Here is a 21,396-nt window from a genome sequence, read left to right on the forward strand (position 1 = left end):
TATTAACACTGAGCGAATGTCGTAATTAGGGTATAATGTTCTTTTTGTATTTATTGTGTTTTTTTCTAATTGTTTTTTTATATTGCGTGTGTACGAGTTTGTTTTATGCATTACCTTTATATTTATTACTTGGATTATTATTGCAGTTCCAATAAGGAATTAAATTGAATTTTATATATATATATATATATATATATATATATATATATATATATATGTTTTACTGTTTTTTTATATCTTACATTTATTTTATTTTTATCATTTTTGTGAAATTTGGTATGAAGTTAGATTAGATGTAATTGAAATAATTAATGATAACGGTAGTAATAATAATAATAATAATAATAATAATAATAATAATAACTGTTGTTTTACTGTTTTATTATTAGTAGTATTATTTTTCTTTTCTTTGAAGATTCAAACTGTGCATAGTTATAGCACGAATAGTCGTACGCACTCGTGCGAAGAATCTTGTGTACGTGAGTTTGTATAATTGTGTATCAAAAAATGCAATTCATTCATTTATATGTTTATTTTTTCCTGATTAATTCTTCGTTAAATGTTGACGTCTCGTGCTGCTATGCATTCAGTTGCGTTACAGTCCAAGTTCAACATCGGAATTACGATACGAACTTCCTAGCTGCCATTACAATAGAAACGAATTTTTTTTTTTTACAATTATGGATTTAATATTATGTCCCACATAACAGATACACTATTAGATTCAGAATGTAGGTGGTCACCTGATGATAGTAAGAAATACTGTATCATATTTCAGATTTTCCCCAGTAACGTCTAGTGTCGTAGAACGAATATATTCAGAGTACAAATATTGTTTTTTTTTTCTGAGCCTAAAATGAGTATTTATTTTGATAAAATGAAAATGTTCATTGTTATTTGTTACAATGAAGCTAGAATCATAATTGTATACTGTGTATGTTACATTTATATGTATGAGTAGATTAATTTGGATAGGGATCTACGAACTTTATAATTACAAATTATCCTTTTTTATATTATTTTCTTCTTCTAAGTTTGTGGACGATTGAAGCACATGCTTGGTTACCACCCGACTGGACATGTTAGTCGTTCTGCTTCACTGACACCGAGAGACGCTCTATTACTTTTCACTCGATAGAGATATAGTTCAAGCTCACACAACTTAACAGTTTTGGTACTAACTTCCTAGCTTTAGTGATAAAATCCGGCAGCCCCTGACGTCATAGGTAACGAATTCCAGAGGCGAGGTATTTTTACAGTCTGGGAGGATGAGTATAAAGACGTCCTGTGATGAGGGGTAGAAGGAAGTGCTTGATGCCGGTTTCGAATAGTTGTAAGAAACTGAAAGTGGGATAGAAGATAAGTTGGAGTAGAAATACGAATGATTCTAAATAGAAGAGACAGTGAGTGTATCGTTCTTAAAGAAGAATTCTCCGCCAAATATTCCACTTGCACAGATACACCAGAAACAACACAGTTTACACTACGACAAAAACGAAGCAACTTTTCACAGTTCTAAACAACATAAACAGGAAATACACACATTCGGCAGTTAATCGCCTATATACACAACATATTTTCGCAAATCCACCAGACACAAACAACAGAACAACACTGGAGAAAGTCCTCTACAACTACCACCAGCCCCAACCGCCAAACTCAAACACACAAACAAAACCGCAAAAACGTATTGGAAATTTGAGTACTGTCTGAGAGGACACAAGATAGCAACAGAGAGGCAGATCAATAAAGTAGCTCTACCCCATGAAAGTCTCCATAACCATTCAAACGCTTCTGCCAGCGGAAAGGGAAACTTAAAAATATTAACAAAGAATATCTAAGCGTGTGCATGTATCTTTTTTTATTATTTTATTGGGTTATTTTACGACGCTGTATCAACATCTAGGTTATTTAGCGTCGGAATGAAATGAAGGTGATAATGCTAATGAAATGAGTCCAGGGACCAGCACCGAAAGTTACCCAGCATTTGCTAGTATTGGGTTGAGGGAAAACCCCGGAAAAAACCTCAACCTGGTAACTTTCCCCAACAGGGATTCGAACCCGGGCCACCTGGTTTCACGGCCAGACGCGCTGACCTTTAGTCCACAGGTTTAAACGTATGTATGTATGTATGTATGTATGTATGTATGTATGTATGTATGTATGTATGTAATGTATGTATGTATGTACTTATGTATGTATCTATATATGTATGTATGTATTTATATACCTGCATAGTGTTCTGCCCAAGAGCAGGTCTTTTACTGCAAACCCAGCATTTTCCATCGTTTCAAATTTCTTGTTTCCCTCTTAATCTCCCCGTATGATACATATACCTCAACGTTTTCTGTCAGCTGATATATTTCCCCCGATCTCTAGCCTATGTATATTATATTCCTACTCACTAGTGTATACAAATATCGCAAATTAAACAATTAGGCCTACACCGAAATAAAAGGAATCAATCACTGCACTCACACATCTACTGGCAATTATGCCAGAAATAGTCTCTTATGTGTATCTGTATATTTTATTGTTATTTATGTACAATGGCTGGAGAGGGCGTGCTGCGCGTGTAAGACCCTAAAACGGCCTCTGGCTCAAAGCCAGAAATATCAATAAACTACTACTACTACTACTACTACTACTACTACTACTACTACTACTACTACTACTACTACTACTACTACTACTACTACTACTACTACTACTACTACTACCACCGTTCTTCGTTCCTTCAGACGCATCCATGAAAGTAACTGGAGGGAAGGGCTTATATGGTCAAATTTATTAGTATTGCAGATGAATCGTGTGCATACATTATGAACACGTTGTTGTCTCTCAGCTAAGAGTGAACTTAAATTAATTAGCAAGGAATCGCAATAAACAAATTCGGGCATTACAAGCGTTTGAGTAAGATTCTTTTTTAGAATAAGTGGTAGAAATTCTTTCATATGAAACAAGGAATGAAGTAGAGAAAATATCTTTTGCTAGTGTCTGTTACTTGAGTTTTGGAATTGAGATCGCTATCCATAAAAGTGCCAGTGACTATATATATGAACAGAAAATATGAGAAAGGCAAGTTCTCATAACAAGCAGGAAATTGTAATAAAAACCCAACAGCCTTTAATACCATTGTTAAAGAGAAATATCTATTTCAAAGTTCAAACAATAATAGAAAATAATATTTAAATTAAAAAAAACTCGAATTTTCCGCCCCTTTCTTATACCTTTCAAGACCCAGAACAAGATTATAATTTTTATAATTATTTTCATAAAAATTATTTTTAAATAATTCATAATTTTTCAGTTTACGATGCAACTGACAACTTTTTTTCAAATTTATTTCGAAGTATTGAATGAATTAGTACCGAAAAACTGAACCTGTAGGCATTAGACGTCCCCACCGTTGGTATTGCTAGGGTCAATACCTCAATTTATAAAATCATATTTTAAATAAATGTTGCCCGATTTCTTAAGGAGAACAAAAATACTGAAAAAAATTTCCATAATTCAATTCGAAACATCAGAACTGCCATCTCGAGTCCCATGAGTGGGACCAACGGAAAGCTGTTCATGACGCTATCTGAAAGGCGAAAGGCCTCTCCCCTAATGAAATTCGCAAAAATCAGCATTTATTGTTCCAGTTCAGAGAAACTAATTTCTACCGCTTAAGTGGGTCTCATACATATATATATATATATATATATATATATATATATATATATATATATATGCGTACAATCAGTATTTGTGCGTGCGTGCGTGTGTGTGTGTGTCCTACAAAAGCGTTATAATTTATATGCACATAGAGCGTGGAAGTGACATAAACCTGCACATTGAAAGGTGGGACAGATTGCATGGAAATAAACAAAAATTCTACTGTACGCTCTGAGATTAAGTGTATGGTTAATTAAACAGTTGCATCGAAATTTAAACTTGTTGGCAACGTCTCAATGTACAAGATTCTACACGGAGGTATTGAACTCAACAGACGTGAGATGTAAACAAGCGACTGATTCGGCCCGGGTTTTTCTCGAACAAATTTAAATCTCCTTTTCCCTATCCACAATTATTTGTTCCGGTCATTGTCGACCCCGATTGTAAACTTGAAATAACGCTGCCCGTGTCACGGACCAGCTATCAGACAGCGATGAATAACTCTGCACAGAAGTACTACCTTACCGGAAATCTTTTTGCATTCAACCTTTGAATGTCACGCGAATTGCATTTCGTCTTTCAAAAAATTAAAATCATGTCCAGATATTTCTAATTAGAAAATCTCGTCATTTTTTCCCTAGACTAAGTTGAATTGCAATAAAAATTTCACTTAAGATCGGAAGATTCAAACACCCACTTCTACTGAATATTCGAGTAATACTGGCACAAGACTACCTTCACCACCAATAAATTATTCCCTACCCCTATCGAAAAAAGTTTATAACAGCTGATCAGTGTTGCCACGTCTACACTTGCTAGCAACAAATTTGCAATACTTCTTAATTAATTTACACGAAAACCGTCCATTCTATTGCGCTACGACAAAGGAGAAAGGTATACTTTTTTGCATTCTCTATTAGCATTGACAGAAATGAAGATCCTATTCATAATGATTATCCACAACGACGACGTTAATATTTTCGGCAAAAGTTTTGTACTTTTTTCTAAAACTATAAACTTCCCACCGATATAGAATTAGACCTTTTTTACACTCAATATGACTAATTGGTTCTGCAAATCTGCAGGGTTATTTCACTTCACCCTGAATATAAACGGGAAGGAAGGGAACTGAATAGGTTCCTTTTGAGTGGTGAATCAGGCAGGAAAGTTAATCATAAGAATCTAATATGATTGTGGTCGTCTGTGAACTGTTTTCGAGATATTCGTACAAATTAATAAAAGCGAGCAGATGGCAACATTGCATTACGTGACAGTAGCAGTTCAGTCGCAAAATTATGTACAGTCTAAAATAAAACAAACGACCGGCTGCCATACGCTAAGTACCCTTCGGAAGACTTGGGTTGATTCGTGAGGCCTTAGATTTACGTTTTAACGATTTTTTTCTGTCTGCTTGCAGATCAAATGCTATAAATATGTAGTGCTCGGGAAAAGTGGCAAAAGTCAAAAATGTTAAATTTACAAAAGATGGAAAAAACTGTCCTAGGAATACAAAAAGGCTTATTTCTTTTATTTTTCTTTACTCTTTATTTTGATCATGATTGTACTTACATTATAATAATAATCAAAATCTGAAAAGTAATAATGTTAATGTCAAAATACATGACTTAAGTCATTTGGAGTGCAGACATATGCCTCTTTGACCAGTCCTAATAACATTACAGTAGTCTTCTTACTGGAGTTTACATTACTATCAATACAGAATTTTTAACAACTACGCAACAGAAACAATGTTACCGATCAAGAACTCAACATTTGATATAAGTATTTGATATAATAATATTAATATATGATGGAATTGAAATGTATACACTAGAGTCGTGCACAACCAGTTACGAAAAATAGAAATTATATATTGATATTGAACGCCAGGAGCTGTAGTCATCCAAAGCTCTTCCGTCTCAGGTTCGGTTTAACGAATATTCGAGTCGTTTCTTACTCTCTGTGGGTGGACGGGAAAGGCAGACCACTCTGAGCCATGCAGGAGTTCCAAGAGGCCTTGCAAGGACGCGATTATTATTGTGTACGCCTACCATTTAATTGACAATTCTTCTGATCTCACTACAAACAATCAATCATCCTTCGATCAATAAATTCATCCATCCATCTATCGACTGCTTGATTGATTCATCCATGGATTCATTGACTGATTCATTGATTTAGTGATTGGTTCATTAATTCATTAATATATTCATTCATTAGTTGATTAATTAATTAATTAATTAACTCTATGCCGATGATCAAGTCATAATTTCCAATTCAGAGGATAATTTACAAAGAGGATTGTATATATTAAATGAAATATTAAAAGATTTTGGGATGGAAATTTCAGCACAAAAATCAAAAGTAATGGCATTTTTAGGACAAGACCCAGTGAGAAGTAAGATAATACACAATAACCAATGCCTCGAACAAGTGCAAAATTTCAATTATCTGGGTTGTGAAATATCTTATCAAAATGAAAAAGATGTGAACAAGAAAATTACCAAATTTACACAAATTCTAGGAATAATAAACAATACATTAAAAGCTAAATTAGTACAAAAATCTACAAGAATAAAAATATATAATACACTAGCATTACCCACCCTTCTATACGGAAGCGAGATTTGGACATTAAAGAAAAAAGACATGAACAGAATCAAAGCAACGGAAATGAAATTTTTCAGGAGAACAGCAGGATATACTCTTTTAGACCGAAAAAGGAATGAAGAAATTTTAGAACAATTAGAAGTAGAGTCAGTAGAAGAAAAAATCAGCAGATACAAATTCAATTGGCTAGATCATGTAAGAAGAATGGAAAATTCAAGAATCCCAAAAATTATGATGCAATATAAACCTAGAGGACATCGTCGACCAGGAAGACCGTTAAGAAGACTGCTAGATGGGGCCGAAACAGGTCTACAGAGGCCTAATTCGAGAAGGATGATGATGATGATTAATTGATTGATTAATTAATTAATTAATTCATTCATTCATTCATTCATTCATTCATTCATTCATTCATTCATTCATTCATTCAGGTATTACATTTGGTATCGTCAAGAGCAAAACATATCTTCTTAAAAATGGTTTAGGCCTATTAATGAAATTATGCATCTGCTTAGAGTAATTAAAAGGCATTAATAACTTAGAGGTATGCATTTTGAATTTAAAGTGTAAGCGTTACAATAGAATGTATAAATTTACTTATTTTCTCTTCTATTTAGTAATTATAATTTCTTCGATTCTTGCATTTCTTCACACACCAGATTTCTTGTTATGCATTACACTTATTTCCTTTGTTCTTACTGGTGTCCATTTGTTCATCTGTTATGAAGAAAAGTCCATTCGCAATGAAAATTAAATATAAAGTAAACGTTAACTTAAGAATGTAAATGTTACTGTAGTGTCACATCATTCATGATGGGGACATAAACAAAACCGCAAAGGAAACTATGGAAACATAACGACGCCATTTCCTTATATTCTGTCGTATACTTCAGCGCTCCACGATTGTGTACTGTTTGCAAATCACGTAAGCATAAGCATGAAAATTTGGAGTTCGCAAACTTTCATGTTAACGTCTAACGGCAATGTTAATATCAGTGTTCATGTGAATCATTGTGAATGATCCAATTTGATAACCTGGTCGCAAACTTCTGTGTTTATGTTACGGTTATGTTTAATTTTCATTGTGAATGGGCCTTTAAGTTGAAAGGCCAATAAACCGTTAAAGACCAATAATTATTATACCGGGGTGTTATTCGTCAGGTGGATGGTGTATCGGATGATTGGGATATGCGCAGTGGAAGACTTACAAATAAATAGTGTGAATTTTTTGTAACAAATATAATTAACAAATAATGGATAACAATTACATGAATGATTGAATGAAAGTACCATCTAAGTATGAAGTTAAATGAAAAGAAAAGATATTGCAAATTAATCTCAAATATACAATAAACAAATCACTGAACCGTCGAGACTTCAAGCAAGCTGGGCCAATATACCTACAAATCATGATACAATCTATTTAATCAATTCCAAGTAGTAGGTTCCTGACCTATTAGAACATTTACGCGCTGGAACATTCTCAAAATATATATCCAACTACATGTGAGACTTTAATATGAATGCCCAGGCAGTATCATAACTCTTAACACGTGCCCCATTAGATTGCAATTACCATGAAAATGCAACTAACAATTCCAATATATATATATATATATATATATATATATATATATATATATATATATTGACTCAGTATACCATAAAGAAATAACCCAATATAACACTATCACACGGCTGATCAATGTACACATAACTAATTAAACATTAATCTTACATAGAATCTACACATAGTAATGATCTCTGTACTATACACCAAACCTAATGCCCAAAAGAGAGAGAGAGAGAGAGAGAGAGAGAGAAACTGTGAATAATATACAACCGACGATTGCTTCAAATACATTTACTCGTTTAAATACCAACGGAAACTCAATACAGTCGGATTCGTAAATACTGCCGCGCAGAAAATGATCAATTTGGAATAGTAAGTACTAGAATCATCACAAGACCCATACGATTCTAGTTACTTTACACCGCCTATTACGATGTAGGCAATAAAGATAGTTAATCACCGCGATTTCACCAGACTGTCTTGGAATTCCAATGTCAGGTAGCTCATCACAACTATATAACCTCACACAATCCCAAATACATAAACCAAGACCTATTATTAGCGAGTGATTTCCATACACGATCCACCAATATATCACAAACACATACAACCAAATATCAAAATAATTTCACAAGTTTAATTTAACTATTCCAATGATAAATGTAATAGAACCTCATCACACAGCACTGAATCCCAAGATAGATTCCAAACAACCTTTCATATCGCCCGTAGATTACTAAGTGTAGTTAATAATGCACAATTCTCGCAACAACCTTACACATCGATCTTAAGTTCCAAAATGTAGTTTACTATTTGAGCCCTGCTTCCTCAGTGTACTTATCTATACTAGCCCTGGTTCCTGAGTGAAGTCAAATATAACTGAGCATAAGCAGGAAACCTCGCGTCCCTCTCTCTTTTGTTTAACAAAAGCAACCGGCCAATGGGAAAATTAGATACAAAAATGAAAGGATAATTGGCGCTATTTATGATATGCTGTCGGAGTGAACTCTGTCGGGCGAGATGGTGTACTAGCTGGATGACTGACGCGTCGAGCTCGGCTCAAAGTGTAATAAAGTATGCAATCAATTTTAGGCCTATTTAAGAAATACATTTTTTAAATTACACGTGGTAAATTTTCTTCAATTGTTACTCCGTTTGTGTACTCATAAAATGTCAATGTTCTGTGTAGCCTGCAAAACATCCAGGGCAACCGGTTATAATTCCAACATTCGGTCGGATGCTCTACCTTGTCGGATGCTCTCTGACCGGTTGTAAGCACAATTCTGTAGCTCTCTAAAACACATACACTTTTCTTTCTAATCACCAGTCTATTCAAAAACAATCGAGAGACTGCTGGGTAATGACATAATGTCATTATGGAACACTCAGGTGAGCCAACTGAATCAAAAGAACCATGAGAAAAATGACTCAAGTAGACTTGAAATATTTTTCTCAAGCACTATTAGATGACACTGATTAATGTCAATTTTATTTTGTCCTGTATCCATTATTCTAATGAGAGAAATATTTATGTCTCTTTTCCCAAGCGTGCAGATTTTCCTTAAGTTGTCAATGAACAACTAAAAGAAATATTGTGGAAATTGACTTATGCGACTTTTCTAAAGCATTGCAGAAATAATCAATAACAACGATATATTCAAAGGCTAAATTGGGTGCAAAAATATCCTTTCTCTAGTCATTTGAACCAGGCGCTGCCCGAAGTGGATTTAGACATATAGATTGGTCATTTTTTGTGTCAAAGGCTGTACATAACTGAACGGAAAACCTAGCAACCTATCGCCTCACAAAGAGGTATTGGTGACTCTGCAGTTCCTCCTCCTCGATCCGATTCTCCTTCCGACTTTCTTCTACCATCATTGACTGCACGGTTACCATGTCTTCCTTTCACACATTTTGGCCATAGGCCTCATTTCATTGAAAGTCACTAACAAATTACCAATGTTAAGGGAAATACATCAATAACGTACATATTTCTTGGTATTTTTCCTACAAAATCACCTATCATCAGCTCTCCAACGTCTCCCCTTTTTCTGGAATACGCATTCGAAAAGACAACTAAAAATGTTACTTTTCTCAAACCCCTTTCAAAGAAGACGACAAAAATATTAGATTTTGATATTTAACTCACTGTCCGGATTTCTTTTAAAGGGACCTAATTTAGTCCTCTTTCATGCTGTGAAAACAAACTAAGGGTCATCTTCGTGGTTGAGCGCAGTAGTATTTAATGTCTGTACTTGCGGCTTCTTTGAACAGGTTTCTTCCATATGTATTATTATATTGTTTCTTCATTTATTTTTTTCAGGTAGTGAAAGAAACTCTGAGACTCTATCCGACTATTCCACATACATATAAGAATACAGTGGCTGAAGTCGACCTCGGAAATGGAGAAATAATTCCGGAAGGAAGCGTTGTGCTTATCAGCGCTTACCTTATCCATCGCGACAAGGACTACTTTCCCAATCCTGATAAATTTGATCCTGATAGGTTTACACCTGAGAATTCTGTGGGCAGAAATGTGTACTCATACATACCCTTCGGATTAGGTCGCAGAATATGCGTAGGACATAAATTTGCTATGATGGAGATGAAGACTATCCTGTCTACAGTCATCAGAAGATATCACTTCATAGCAGTAGAAGGTGGTATGGAGAGAATCAACGAAAGCTTGCAGTTCGGAATTGTAATGAAACCTCTAATTGAATTCAAATTTAAATTTGTACCCAGGAAATTGTATAATGCTGAATAGGAAATGTTTCTTTGATATGTGATGTAAAATATTTGTCGAATTTACAGAAAAGTTTAGGTATTGTTGTACATTCTAAACAATGGGAAAATAAAAAAATCTTCCGTCGATTATGTTTGAGTGTGATGATAAATTTGGCGATGATTTCGACTGAGTATATTTCATTTTAATTTGTTTTTAGCGACATTGTATAGCGTTGATGAATTGGTGATATCAAGGTTTATGACTTAGTGTCAGGGACTTGCATGTAATTCACCGACATTAGTGTTACAGTTATGGAATAACTGCTACATGTACCAAGTTACGTGACCGCTGAGCGCTGATGTCGCCTCTGTCGTTGCATACAAGACATCTAAGGCGATCACGAAGCGCGGAACATTGAGGGGATCAAAGCATTCGTGGAGTGGGATGACGCACTTTCCTACAGTTCCGTCGCTCTAATTTCCGGCAGCCAATCACGCTGCAGGTCGGCTACATTTAAACATGTGCGTCTTGTCATTCGCTGCTGATGACGTTATACACTTCCTAAGGTTCGATAAATACTTAATATAATCGTCCGCCATTTTGGTTCTTTTGTTGTTATTCGTAGAGAGCACACGAGGATGTTATTTGCCTCTCAATTATTTGCTCAAATACAGTGCGTTTGAAAATGTTTATATGTGCGGCAAATAGATTCCTCATCTGGTAGCTCGGGAACGAAAGAAGAAAAATGGCGAACGATACTACCTATCTAGACTTTGTAGAGACTTCACTTCCTAAGACGTAAACAAAAAGAAGGAGTCACGCCGGAAATCACAGCGAGCCAACTATAGTTTGTGGAATCAACACTGATCATTTTACAAGGGACGGGTAGTAGTAAATGAATAAGAAACAGATAGTCAACACAAGGGGACATTGGCACTCATGCCTCATCGCAGTACATAAGAGTATGGATGTGTTCAGCCGCTGAGGTAGCGCTGAAATAGCTGCAACATTGAAGTATTGAACGCCTTGTTGACCGATAGTGCTGAAATAGCAGCTGCCATTTTCCGTAGCAAATATTTTTCGCTGAATGTCTGCTGCAAACCAGCAAAAGTGGAAGGGTAGGCAACAACCAATGGTGTCTTATATTCCGGAGTAGACGGAATAATGGTGTATTTCATTTGCAAACACAGCGGGCATTTTGCAATCTGGTCTTCAACAACTCCCAGCTCCTTTAACTCAGTAAAAATGAATAGCCGAATTAGTGCTGTTCCGGCTGAACGCAACATATGAGTCCTGCTTACTACACCAAAACCACACCGCTAGCGTCAATGAAACACTGTTGCAACGCATGAAGAAACCAGTGGGTAAACGTATTGCTTCCAGATACAACATTATTACCGATGCTTGCTTCTACAAGGCACTATAAATCAGAATGATTGCAATTCACCATTAAGGCTTGGGTTAGGACAGGGATGGCGAAATTATAATGCTTATAAATAGGCATTTTACTCCGAGAGGTAAGAGCTACCATAGAAATCTTAAGAATAGTAAGACGAAACAAAGCAGTTGCCCAAAGTATCTGTGAAAATCTAGTTTCCAAGGCCCGGAATGTTGCAGGGGGATTTGCTGATTTAGATATTCACTTTTCCCTCCTTCATTCCACTAACATTGTCCACTTTCCCTCATTTCGACTATAATCTGCAAGTGATAGTGGTTGTGGTTGTGGTTGTGGTTCTGGCTGCGGCGCCGGCGGTGACTGTGGTGGTAGTTATGTTTGTAGTGGTGATTGTGGTTGTTGCACTCCTCAGTCCATCATTTAAGAAAAACCATATTTTCCTCTTTTTCCGAGTGTTTTTGGCTGCCGTCTCTAAATTTTCTGAGGCCACCTCTCTTCGTTCATTTTCCACAAGTGGCTCTACCATCTCAATTTTTTTTCTTCGACTCTTGCAATTATTATTATATCGGCCTCAGCCCTACTGCTCAGTTCCTCATTCGGCACTGACCTTTGTTGTTAGGCCATACATTTACCAGTAAATCCATTCCTATATTATCAATTTATTTGCGTTCCTCTCCGTTATTTCCCACACTTCAAAACCATACTCGCATATATTCTTGACAATTATTTTATACAAAGGCCTTTTCACTCTTCTTGCTGTATTCTTGCTGCATATTATAAATGGAATTATTTTATTGCAACTTTATCTTTCATAAACCTACTTGTTACCTCATGTGTACCTCCATTTTTTTGTATATACGCACACGGGTAAGTATATTTACACATGGTTTAACTAATGTTTCATCTACTGTTTTTAGAATTTTAGTATGTTCTGCTACTGCCATGTACTCCGTCTTATAACATTTGATATCTGGTTGCTATTTAGACGGTGTTTCCTGGAGTTTTTGCAGCATGTACTGTAGAGAATATCACCTTAATTTCAAACAAAGATAAACTAATAATTCACGAAGCTAAGTGAATAAAATATGTCTTCATCAATCTTAATACCCATTTTTCACATGCCAGTCTCCAGATCCTGAATTTCTCAGTAAGTCAAATTAAAATAGATTTGGCTCTATACATTAGGCCTGTCGTATCCTTTATTACCATGTATAAGTAAAGATATACTGTGGTAAGTTTTCCGTAGGTATATGGACATAAAACGCCACTATAATTTTATACAAGACTTTTATCTGTTACCTGCTTCATTATGAAGATGCAATCAACACAAGAGCGTCCAGATTTGATTTGTTCTTCAATGTTATCAGAGTCGTTTTCCATAAGAAATTTCTACAAAGTAAACCATAAGTCATCATCATCATCATCATCATCATCATCATCATCATCATCATCATCATCAACCACAGGGATTAGGCCTATTGGCCTGTTCCGTCTTCAAAGTTTATGTCGTCTATCCATCTTGTTCTTGGTCTACCAACATTTCTGTGTCCTCTTGGTTCATAGTTCAGTATTACTTTAGGTAACGGTCGTCATTCATTCTTCTTATATGTTGGTACCAATTATGTTTTTGTTGTTGTATTTTCTCAGTCAAATTAAAAATATTTAGTTGTTCTCGTATATTTTTGTTCTTTTGATGATCTAAAAGAGTGAGACCAGCAACACTTCGAAGGAATTTCATTTCGCTGGATTCAATTTTCTTTTTAGTTGCTCGGTTTATAGGCCAATTTTCTGAACCATAGATTAATAGTGGGACAGCTAACGTTGTATAAAATTTTAGTTGTGTTGAACGTTGTGTTTTATTTTTTAAGGTCCTTCGTATTGTTCCACACATCTGTTGAAATTTACTCATTTTATTTTTGACGTCTTGTTCTTTTACGTATGATATATTGCAGCCTAAATAGTTTAATGAGGATACCTGTTCTATGATTTCATGATTTAAAACTATTTTACATCTTCTGTGATCAACTCCTTCAAATGCCATTGTTTTTGTTTTATGATTAGAAATTTTAAGATTATATTTTTCCATTATTAATTGTAGTTGATAAGCTGCCACCTGTAAGTCATCCTCCGATTCTGCCATCAAGATCTGATCGTCAGCAAAAAGCATGGACTTCAATAATGTCGTGCCTATATTTATGCTGGTTGTTATTTTATTCTGCCATTCTTCTGTGGCTTTATCTATGTATATATTGAATAATGTTGGAGATAATGTAAACCGCAAGTAATGTCATTAATTTTAAGCTACTATTCTTTGAAATATTTCATAGAAAAAATTTAATGAAATTTCGCTCGATTTCGATTTCTTTTCGAGAAAAAAATACTCTATATGAAATATTGCATAGCGTATTTTGGAAAATCTATTGAATTAATTCCCAATATGGTCAGTAAATTTAAGAGACCAGTGTATTATGGCAATTCTTGATAGAAAGAATTTGAATTTTCTCTTTCAAATGTACAGAAATTTTACCTGTACAAATATAAGTTTTCGCTCTGCAAAGGAATTTTTAAACATAATACGTTGTGGCAACACTATAAAGGTCATTGCTGCTGGGAGAGGCAGATATACGTGTCGTAGGCTGCGTACACTGAAAAGCTGGCGTGCTCGAGACAACAGGTAAGAAAACGAGAATTGTGAACATGACGCACATGATTGATTTTAAAGACGTCTCGGGAAATTTGATTTCTTGTATGCAAATTTACTGGTTACCACTTTGAAAATGAAAGTGGGAGGGAACTGTTTCTAATTGCCTGAAGAAAATGCTTTCAGTACGGCAAATGGAGTGTTTTAAATTATTAAATTAATTTTTTTAACATAAAATACGGTTGTCTTATTACCTGTGTTCACTCAATGTTTAATTAAAATAAAAATCGAAATTGTTTAAAAATATAATTTTAGTTTTCTTCGTTTAATGTCTGTAGAGTTTTAATGCTTTAACATTTTTTTTTCACAACGTGAAATAAGCATTATTATTGTTTTCGTTCTCTAGAACATTCAATTGAAATGGGGGTGTATAAATATTTCTTAATCTTTTAAATTTATTTTGAGATAAGCGTACCTTATTATCTGTGATCACTGAACATTTAATTAAAATTAGATTCTAGTGTTTATTTTCATATTCCTAAGATTGTGTTTAACATGAAATTTTCAGTGTTCATTTTTCGTTCTCTAACACAGTTAAAACACAAAAATTGAACGATATATCATCTGTACTGTATTTTTATTCGTTTCAAAACAATGTACAATGAGGGACATTATAGCTCAGCGATTCGAGTTTTTTTCTAGTCAAAGAATGCCACACTACGCATATTACGAGCCGAAATTTTCAGTCATTTGGTGTGCAGGTATTCGCTTCGGTTTCGATTTTCTGTTTAAATGTTACATATATATGATGAGAAGAAATTATAACTATAGCTTCGTTTGAACCGCAATACAGATATTGAAACATTTTCGCTCCTTCATCAGTTTATGTCCCTCTGTGTTGATGACAATGACCTTGCACTCAATTATTCAGAGCAAGTCAGGTGAAGGGGTTGTTCAGAGGAATAATATCTTGGCGTGAACTCGCCCCTGGCTACAGTGTTGCACGTTGCTATAGTTTACATATTTTGAAATGTACGTTTTTCTTGAAACTATTCAAAATAGAACAAAATGATAATTGATTTTTATGTTGGTCTTTACTGAAGCATATGCCTACCATAATTATTATGGACATTACTTACGGTTCACTCTGTATATTTTCCCATGCAGTTAACCTACACTACTTGGGGCAGATCACCTTTATGTTTACAACAGTTCCTTCGATATCCTTCATTTTTTTCTTTTTCTTCTTTTAACATATTAGGCTACCAGATATATGATCCGGGGCACTTTAGCAACCAATATACGGACAACTTGACTGGAGTTTCTTGGACATAGTAGATAGACATACTGTGAATGTAAACAACGACGTCAATATGCTGCGTTACTTTTAATAGTAAAATCTAGTGACAGTGGACACATACCTTACAAGTTTTCTTGTCCCTCGACGACGTTGATGGCGATAGCATTACAGTGAACAATCATGTTTATACTTGCAAAGTTAATAAGAAATGATTGTGACGTCACAGGCTAAAGGGGCTCAAGAGCTTTAGGCGGCGTGGATTAAAGTGTGACATCATGGCTGGTCGTGATAAAATACGTCTTAATTGGGCGTGGCTAAAGTGTGACGTCATAATGAGGTGTGGCTTAAAGTGTGACGTCATAACTGGCATGAAAAAAGTATGACGTCATAAAGTGTAAGTTAAAGTGTGACATCATAAGATGTATGCTAAATTGTGACGTCATAGAGTTGGGGGTGTGAATTTGAAATGCACAAGTGCAGACATTTTTTGAATATGTAATTGAAGTTGTAAGGGGGTGGGGGTGATTGGTGACGTAATAATTTGAAATATACACGTTCATACTTCAAATACACGATGCACAAATGCAGAAATGTTTGTTTCGCTGGCATAATACTTTTTTTCCTCACTGGGCTTACATATTTATCGTGGTTTGAAAAAGGAAAATGATATGGGAATGGAAATTTAATTGATAAATAATTTGAGGAATGGGATGTGAGGGGATGAGAATTGGGGGTTAGAAATTCGCAAGTGCATACATGTCAATTGAAATTGGAATGGGGGCATTATTGAAGGCGTAAATGTTTGTGATTCAAGCCAATTGCTGAATAATTGGTATAAACGTTAATCTTGCTAACACATAATTTAAATACATACATTATTCTTCTTCTTCTTATTATTATTATTATTGCTATTATTATTATTATTATTATTATTATCATCATCACTATTATTATTATTATTATTACTATTATTATATTATTATTATCATCATCATTAGGATTCGAATTTAATACATTTAGAAGTAACATTTAGTAGACTGATTAGAGGATTTACTTTAACCATACATTATTACCAACATTATTATTATTATTATTATTATTATTATTATTATTATTATTATTATTATTATTATTATTATAATTCCAATTTCAAGATTTTGAAGTAACATTTAGTGGATTTATCTTAAGCCATACATTATTACCTAAAGTACGATTTGGAGCAGTTCGTAATACCATAATTGTAGCAGTTATAAATCCCATACATTAACACCTGCACATTGATGATGTAATTGTCGTGTAATGTGGTGTACGTGGGCGGTATCCGTAAATACAGACATATTTCTTTGCACGTTTTCAGAGCGCGGGGGGGGGGAGATATACATGTTTGGTTGCGCTGACACAACTATATTTACAGAGCAGAAACTATGACAATCTTAAGAATTGAACATCTATGTGAGTGATGACGTAATTGCGGAGTCGTCTTTTCAATGTGTAATCATGCATCTCTGATCGCTGCAATCCTGTGAACGGTTTCTTGCGAAGCTTGAAACATATAATTGCATTAGGTATTAAATAAAACAATAAATATACTAATTACACTAGTCTGCGATGAAATTCCTGCCTCCAAAGTTTGAATGTTTTTAGGGTATTTTTAGCATGCTGAAATCAAATTCAAGGTCAAAAAGTTCCTATCACGTACCATTTTTTTTTTTTGTTATTTTAAATGTCTTATAATATATTACGACAATTTATAGCGTAATTATTTAAACTGTAATACTTTAACATATATAGGTTTAGTATGTTAGGATATGAAAACCAAATGTATTCAACATATTTTTAAGATGTTTATATTGAAAACCAAGGACACTGGATGTTTCTTAGCAGATATGGGGTGCAAGCACATAAGGAAGTTAGGGCGAAATAACGTGCAGCCTTGTCATTATTTTTATTTGTGAAGGACAGAAATGTCAGCCACTCCTTGGTGAGAGACTGAACTCAACTCGTCTAGTTTCTCTCACATTGCATTAGTCTGCATTTCATCTGGAAACGAAGCGAAATCAGTTTGAAGCTTTATTGTGGAGTAGAATGTTAGTCCAGTAGGAAAGTATTTACCATGTTGCATCGAGGATGTCTAAATAATCCGGACCACTTTTGTTATATAACTTATGTAGGATATACATATTGCCTAAGCAGAGGTGTAATATTATAGATTTTGTGAAAAAGTCATACCATGCCTATTTTGGAATCAAACTTGGAGACCAAAGTAAAGCTTGGGCACTACACAAAGTATGTAGAGTATACACTGAAGAATTTCGTCATTTGATCAATTGGAGAAGACCGTTGCTATCTTTTGGAGTACCTATGGTTTGGAGAGAGCAGTCGAACCATAGTAAAGACTGCTACTTCTGTTCGTGTGATGTGAAGGGGTACGATTCTAAATATAAAAATCAAATCGTGTATTCAGTTGTTCGGTCAGCCATTTTACTTGTGCCTAATGTACCAATCCCTGTGCGACCAGAAAATCTTAAACAAACATCATTCTATTGGTACTGACAACGTGAAATAGGCTTTAAATACTTTTTCTCCGAAGATGATAATCTTGTATATTGCAGTAATGTGAAAGAATTTATGCTAAAACTTGGACTTCCAAACTATGATCTAAGTGAATGGAGACAGTTCATTGATGCTTCCAAGCGAAGTTTAATGGATTTCCTCCTTCATAACGAAAACATTTTTGGTTCAGTGCCCGTTGCCTATTCAGTGATCCTAAAAAAATCATACACAAATTTGCAACTGCTGTTGTTGCGACTAGACTATAAGAACACTAGTGGCAAATTTGTGATGATTACAAAGTTCTTACTATGTTCCTGGGTCAAAAATCTGGTTTTACTAAATTTTCATGCATTCTTTGCCTGTGGGATAGTAGGGCACGAGTTGATCACTGGACTATGACAGACTGGCCACCTCGACAAAATTTGGAAGTCGGTTGTAAGAATGTTGTGTGCCAAAGCCTTGTGAGTTCTTCTAAAGCTGTGCTGCCATCTCTCCACATCAAGCATGGCTTAATGAAACAGCTTGTAAAAGCTTTAAATGAGGAAGGAGGCTGTTTTAAGTACATGTCTGGTGCAGCATTTAAAAACAGTATGGACGAAAAGGAGAAATCAGCGTGGATTTTTTTTCTTTGTGAAGTTGTTTTAAAATTTCTTGGCAACAAGGATCCTAATTACCGAAACATTGTGGCTAACATCCTTGAAGCATACAAGGAATTTGGTTGTAACATGAGTATCAAAATTTTCTGTTTTCTCAGCTAGATTATTTTTTCAGCTAAGAGTAGGCCTAAGATGAAAGATTTCACAAGGATCTGCAGGAGTTCGAAAGAAGGTACCAGGGACGCGGGAGCATCAGTATGCTTGGTGATTATTGTTGGATGTTAAAGCGTGAAATACCTGAAGAGAAACATAAAAGAAAGAGGAACAGGAGGACTTTCTCAACTAAGAAGCAAGTGGTGTAATTTTTTGTGAGATACATTGTGCTAATTTATACATCCAATAGTGAAGTAAACAAGACAAAACAAAGCAAAAACACTCTAGTGACATGTATGAACAACCCTACATATAATTTCAGCAAGTTGTGTCTTTTAAATACTGTTTTTTAATTTGAAATAAAAAAGTGAAATGAAAAAGTTGGTGATGAAATTCACGTAATTATAAAATACATTTAAAGTGATTTTGCAAACAAACCTGACGCGATAGAAGCAAACGGATTGAAAATTCGGATTTAGCACATCGACATTATATAAAATCACATTACTTAGTTTAGGCAACAAACACAAAGTTTAAATTCGCTGGCTAGTGTTATTAATCTATACTAATGATAAATCTGTAGCCAAGATTTTTCTGGTAATTTTCGATTTTCCAAAAATAATTCTGTTAACATGTATAATTAGCCATCCTGAAACCGAAAATTGCTTTTTTGAAATTTTTGTTTGTATGTCTGTCTGTCTGTCTATAATGTTAATACAGTAACTTCTGAGTGAATCGAGGACAGATAAGATTAAAATAGCTTCTTATGCAAAGAATACTTGATAGGCTATCTGTACATTCGTTTCCTGTATTTCGTAAAATAATTTTTATGTACACTTTCATTTTCATCTCAGAGAATTAACGAACAGCAAGAGTGTATTGATTTAGTATGCATTAATTGTACGTTAGCTTAGCAATCCATTATTTTATAATTCAAATTTGAATCGTGTTAAAATACATAAAATACATATGCAATAAATGCAATGCAAAAAAATTGGGTAATGAGCCAAGCAGATTATGTTGCGCTGTTGTAAAAGTTGTTCCTCCTGAGATACGAGAGACCCCACAACAAATTAAAAATTTACTTATTGGAGTACATCCGTTATCAACACACGTTTAAATATAATATAATATAATATAATATAATATAATATAATATAATATAATATAATATAATATAATATAATATAATATAATAATAAATCTGTAGCCAAATTTTTTTCTGGAAATTTTCGCTTTTCCTAAAATAATTGGTGTTAACATCTATAATAATTATTCATCATGAGAACGTAAAACACTTTTTTTTAATTTTTGTTTGTATGTCTGTCTGTGGAGAAAGTTACACAACGCAGAACTGCATGCATTGTATTCTTCACCTTACATAATTAGTAACTTTAAATCCAAACGTTTGAGATGGCAGGACATGTAGCACGTATGAGCGAATCCTGAAATGCATATAGAGTGTTAGTTGCGAGGCCGGAGGGGGAAAAAAAACATTTGGGGAGGCCGAGACGTAGATGGGAAGATAATATTAAAATGGATTTGAGGGAGTGGTACATAGGAGATCATGAATTCTTACCTTTTCGAAAGAAAGAAATATAATTACATATCAATATATATATATATATATATATATATTGCTGTATCACTACTGTATTTAAGTTATTTGAAGGATTCAGAACCATAGTGGGCCAAGAGCCATTTACTGAAGACATAGAAAACAATGGTTTTTTAAATTAAGTTATTACCATAATTCAATGAAACATATAGCAAGTAATATAAAGTATACACATTAAAACTAAAAGATGTCTCAATCTTCATTAAGGGGAGGCAGAGGTGAAATTTTGAACAAAACTGAAGAATTTTTTTTTTATTATTCTTATACGCTATATTTTCATATTCCGATGTTAGTTTTTGATATTGTTCCCTTTAAAGTATGAAATTAAAACCAAGATAACTGTATTACTATATTATTCCCATAATAACCTAATACTTATCATTATTTATATACCTTCTCTGAACATATAAATAAAAAGAAATATTGAAAATATCTTACAATATGGTGCGTGGAGCATTTTATATCAAACGATACAAAGTTTTATAAAATTATTAATATTTACAGAACTATTGTACTTAGAACGTTGAAACTTGGTATGTCCATTACTAATAACATACTTAGTATCCAT

At 34.2% G+C, this 21,396-nt stretch overlaps 1 protein-coding gene across 2 annotated transcripts in view; it reads left to right on the top strand.

Moving 5' to 3' along the window:
- LOC138694622 (cytochrome P450 4c3-like) overlaps window positions 1–10,753 on the top strand; it is a 123,409-nt gene extending 112,656 nt beyond the window's left edge. For both annotated transcript variants that reach the window (XM_069818540.1, XM_069818539.1), the window contains exon 3: window positions 10,167–10,753. In XM_069818540.1, the coding sequence (XP_069674641.1) occupies window positions 10,167–10,610 (444 nt within the window). In that variant the 3' untranslated portion in view covers window positions 10,611–10,753. The remainder of the gene's footprint in view (window positions 1–10,166) is intronic.
- The last annotated feature ends 10,643 nt before the right edge of the window (window positions 10,754–21,396 follow it).

The sequence above is a fragment of the Periplaneta americana genome, chromosome 2 (assembly GCF_040183065.1).
Source record: "Periplaneta americana isolate PAMFEO1 chromosome 2, P.americana_PAMFEO1_priV1, whole genome shotgun sequence".
In the NCBI taxonomy this organism is placed as follows: Eukaryota; Metazoa; Arthropoda; class Insecta; order Blattodea; family Blattidae; genus Periplaneta; species Periplaneta americana.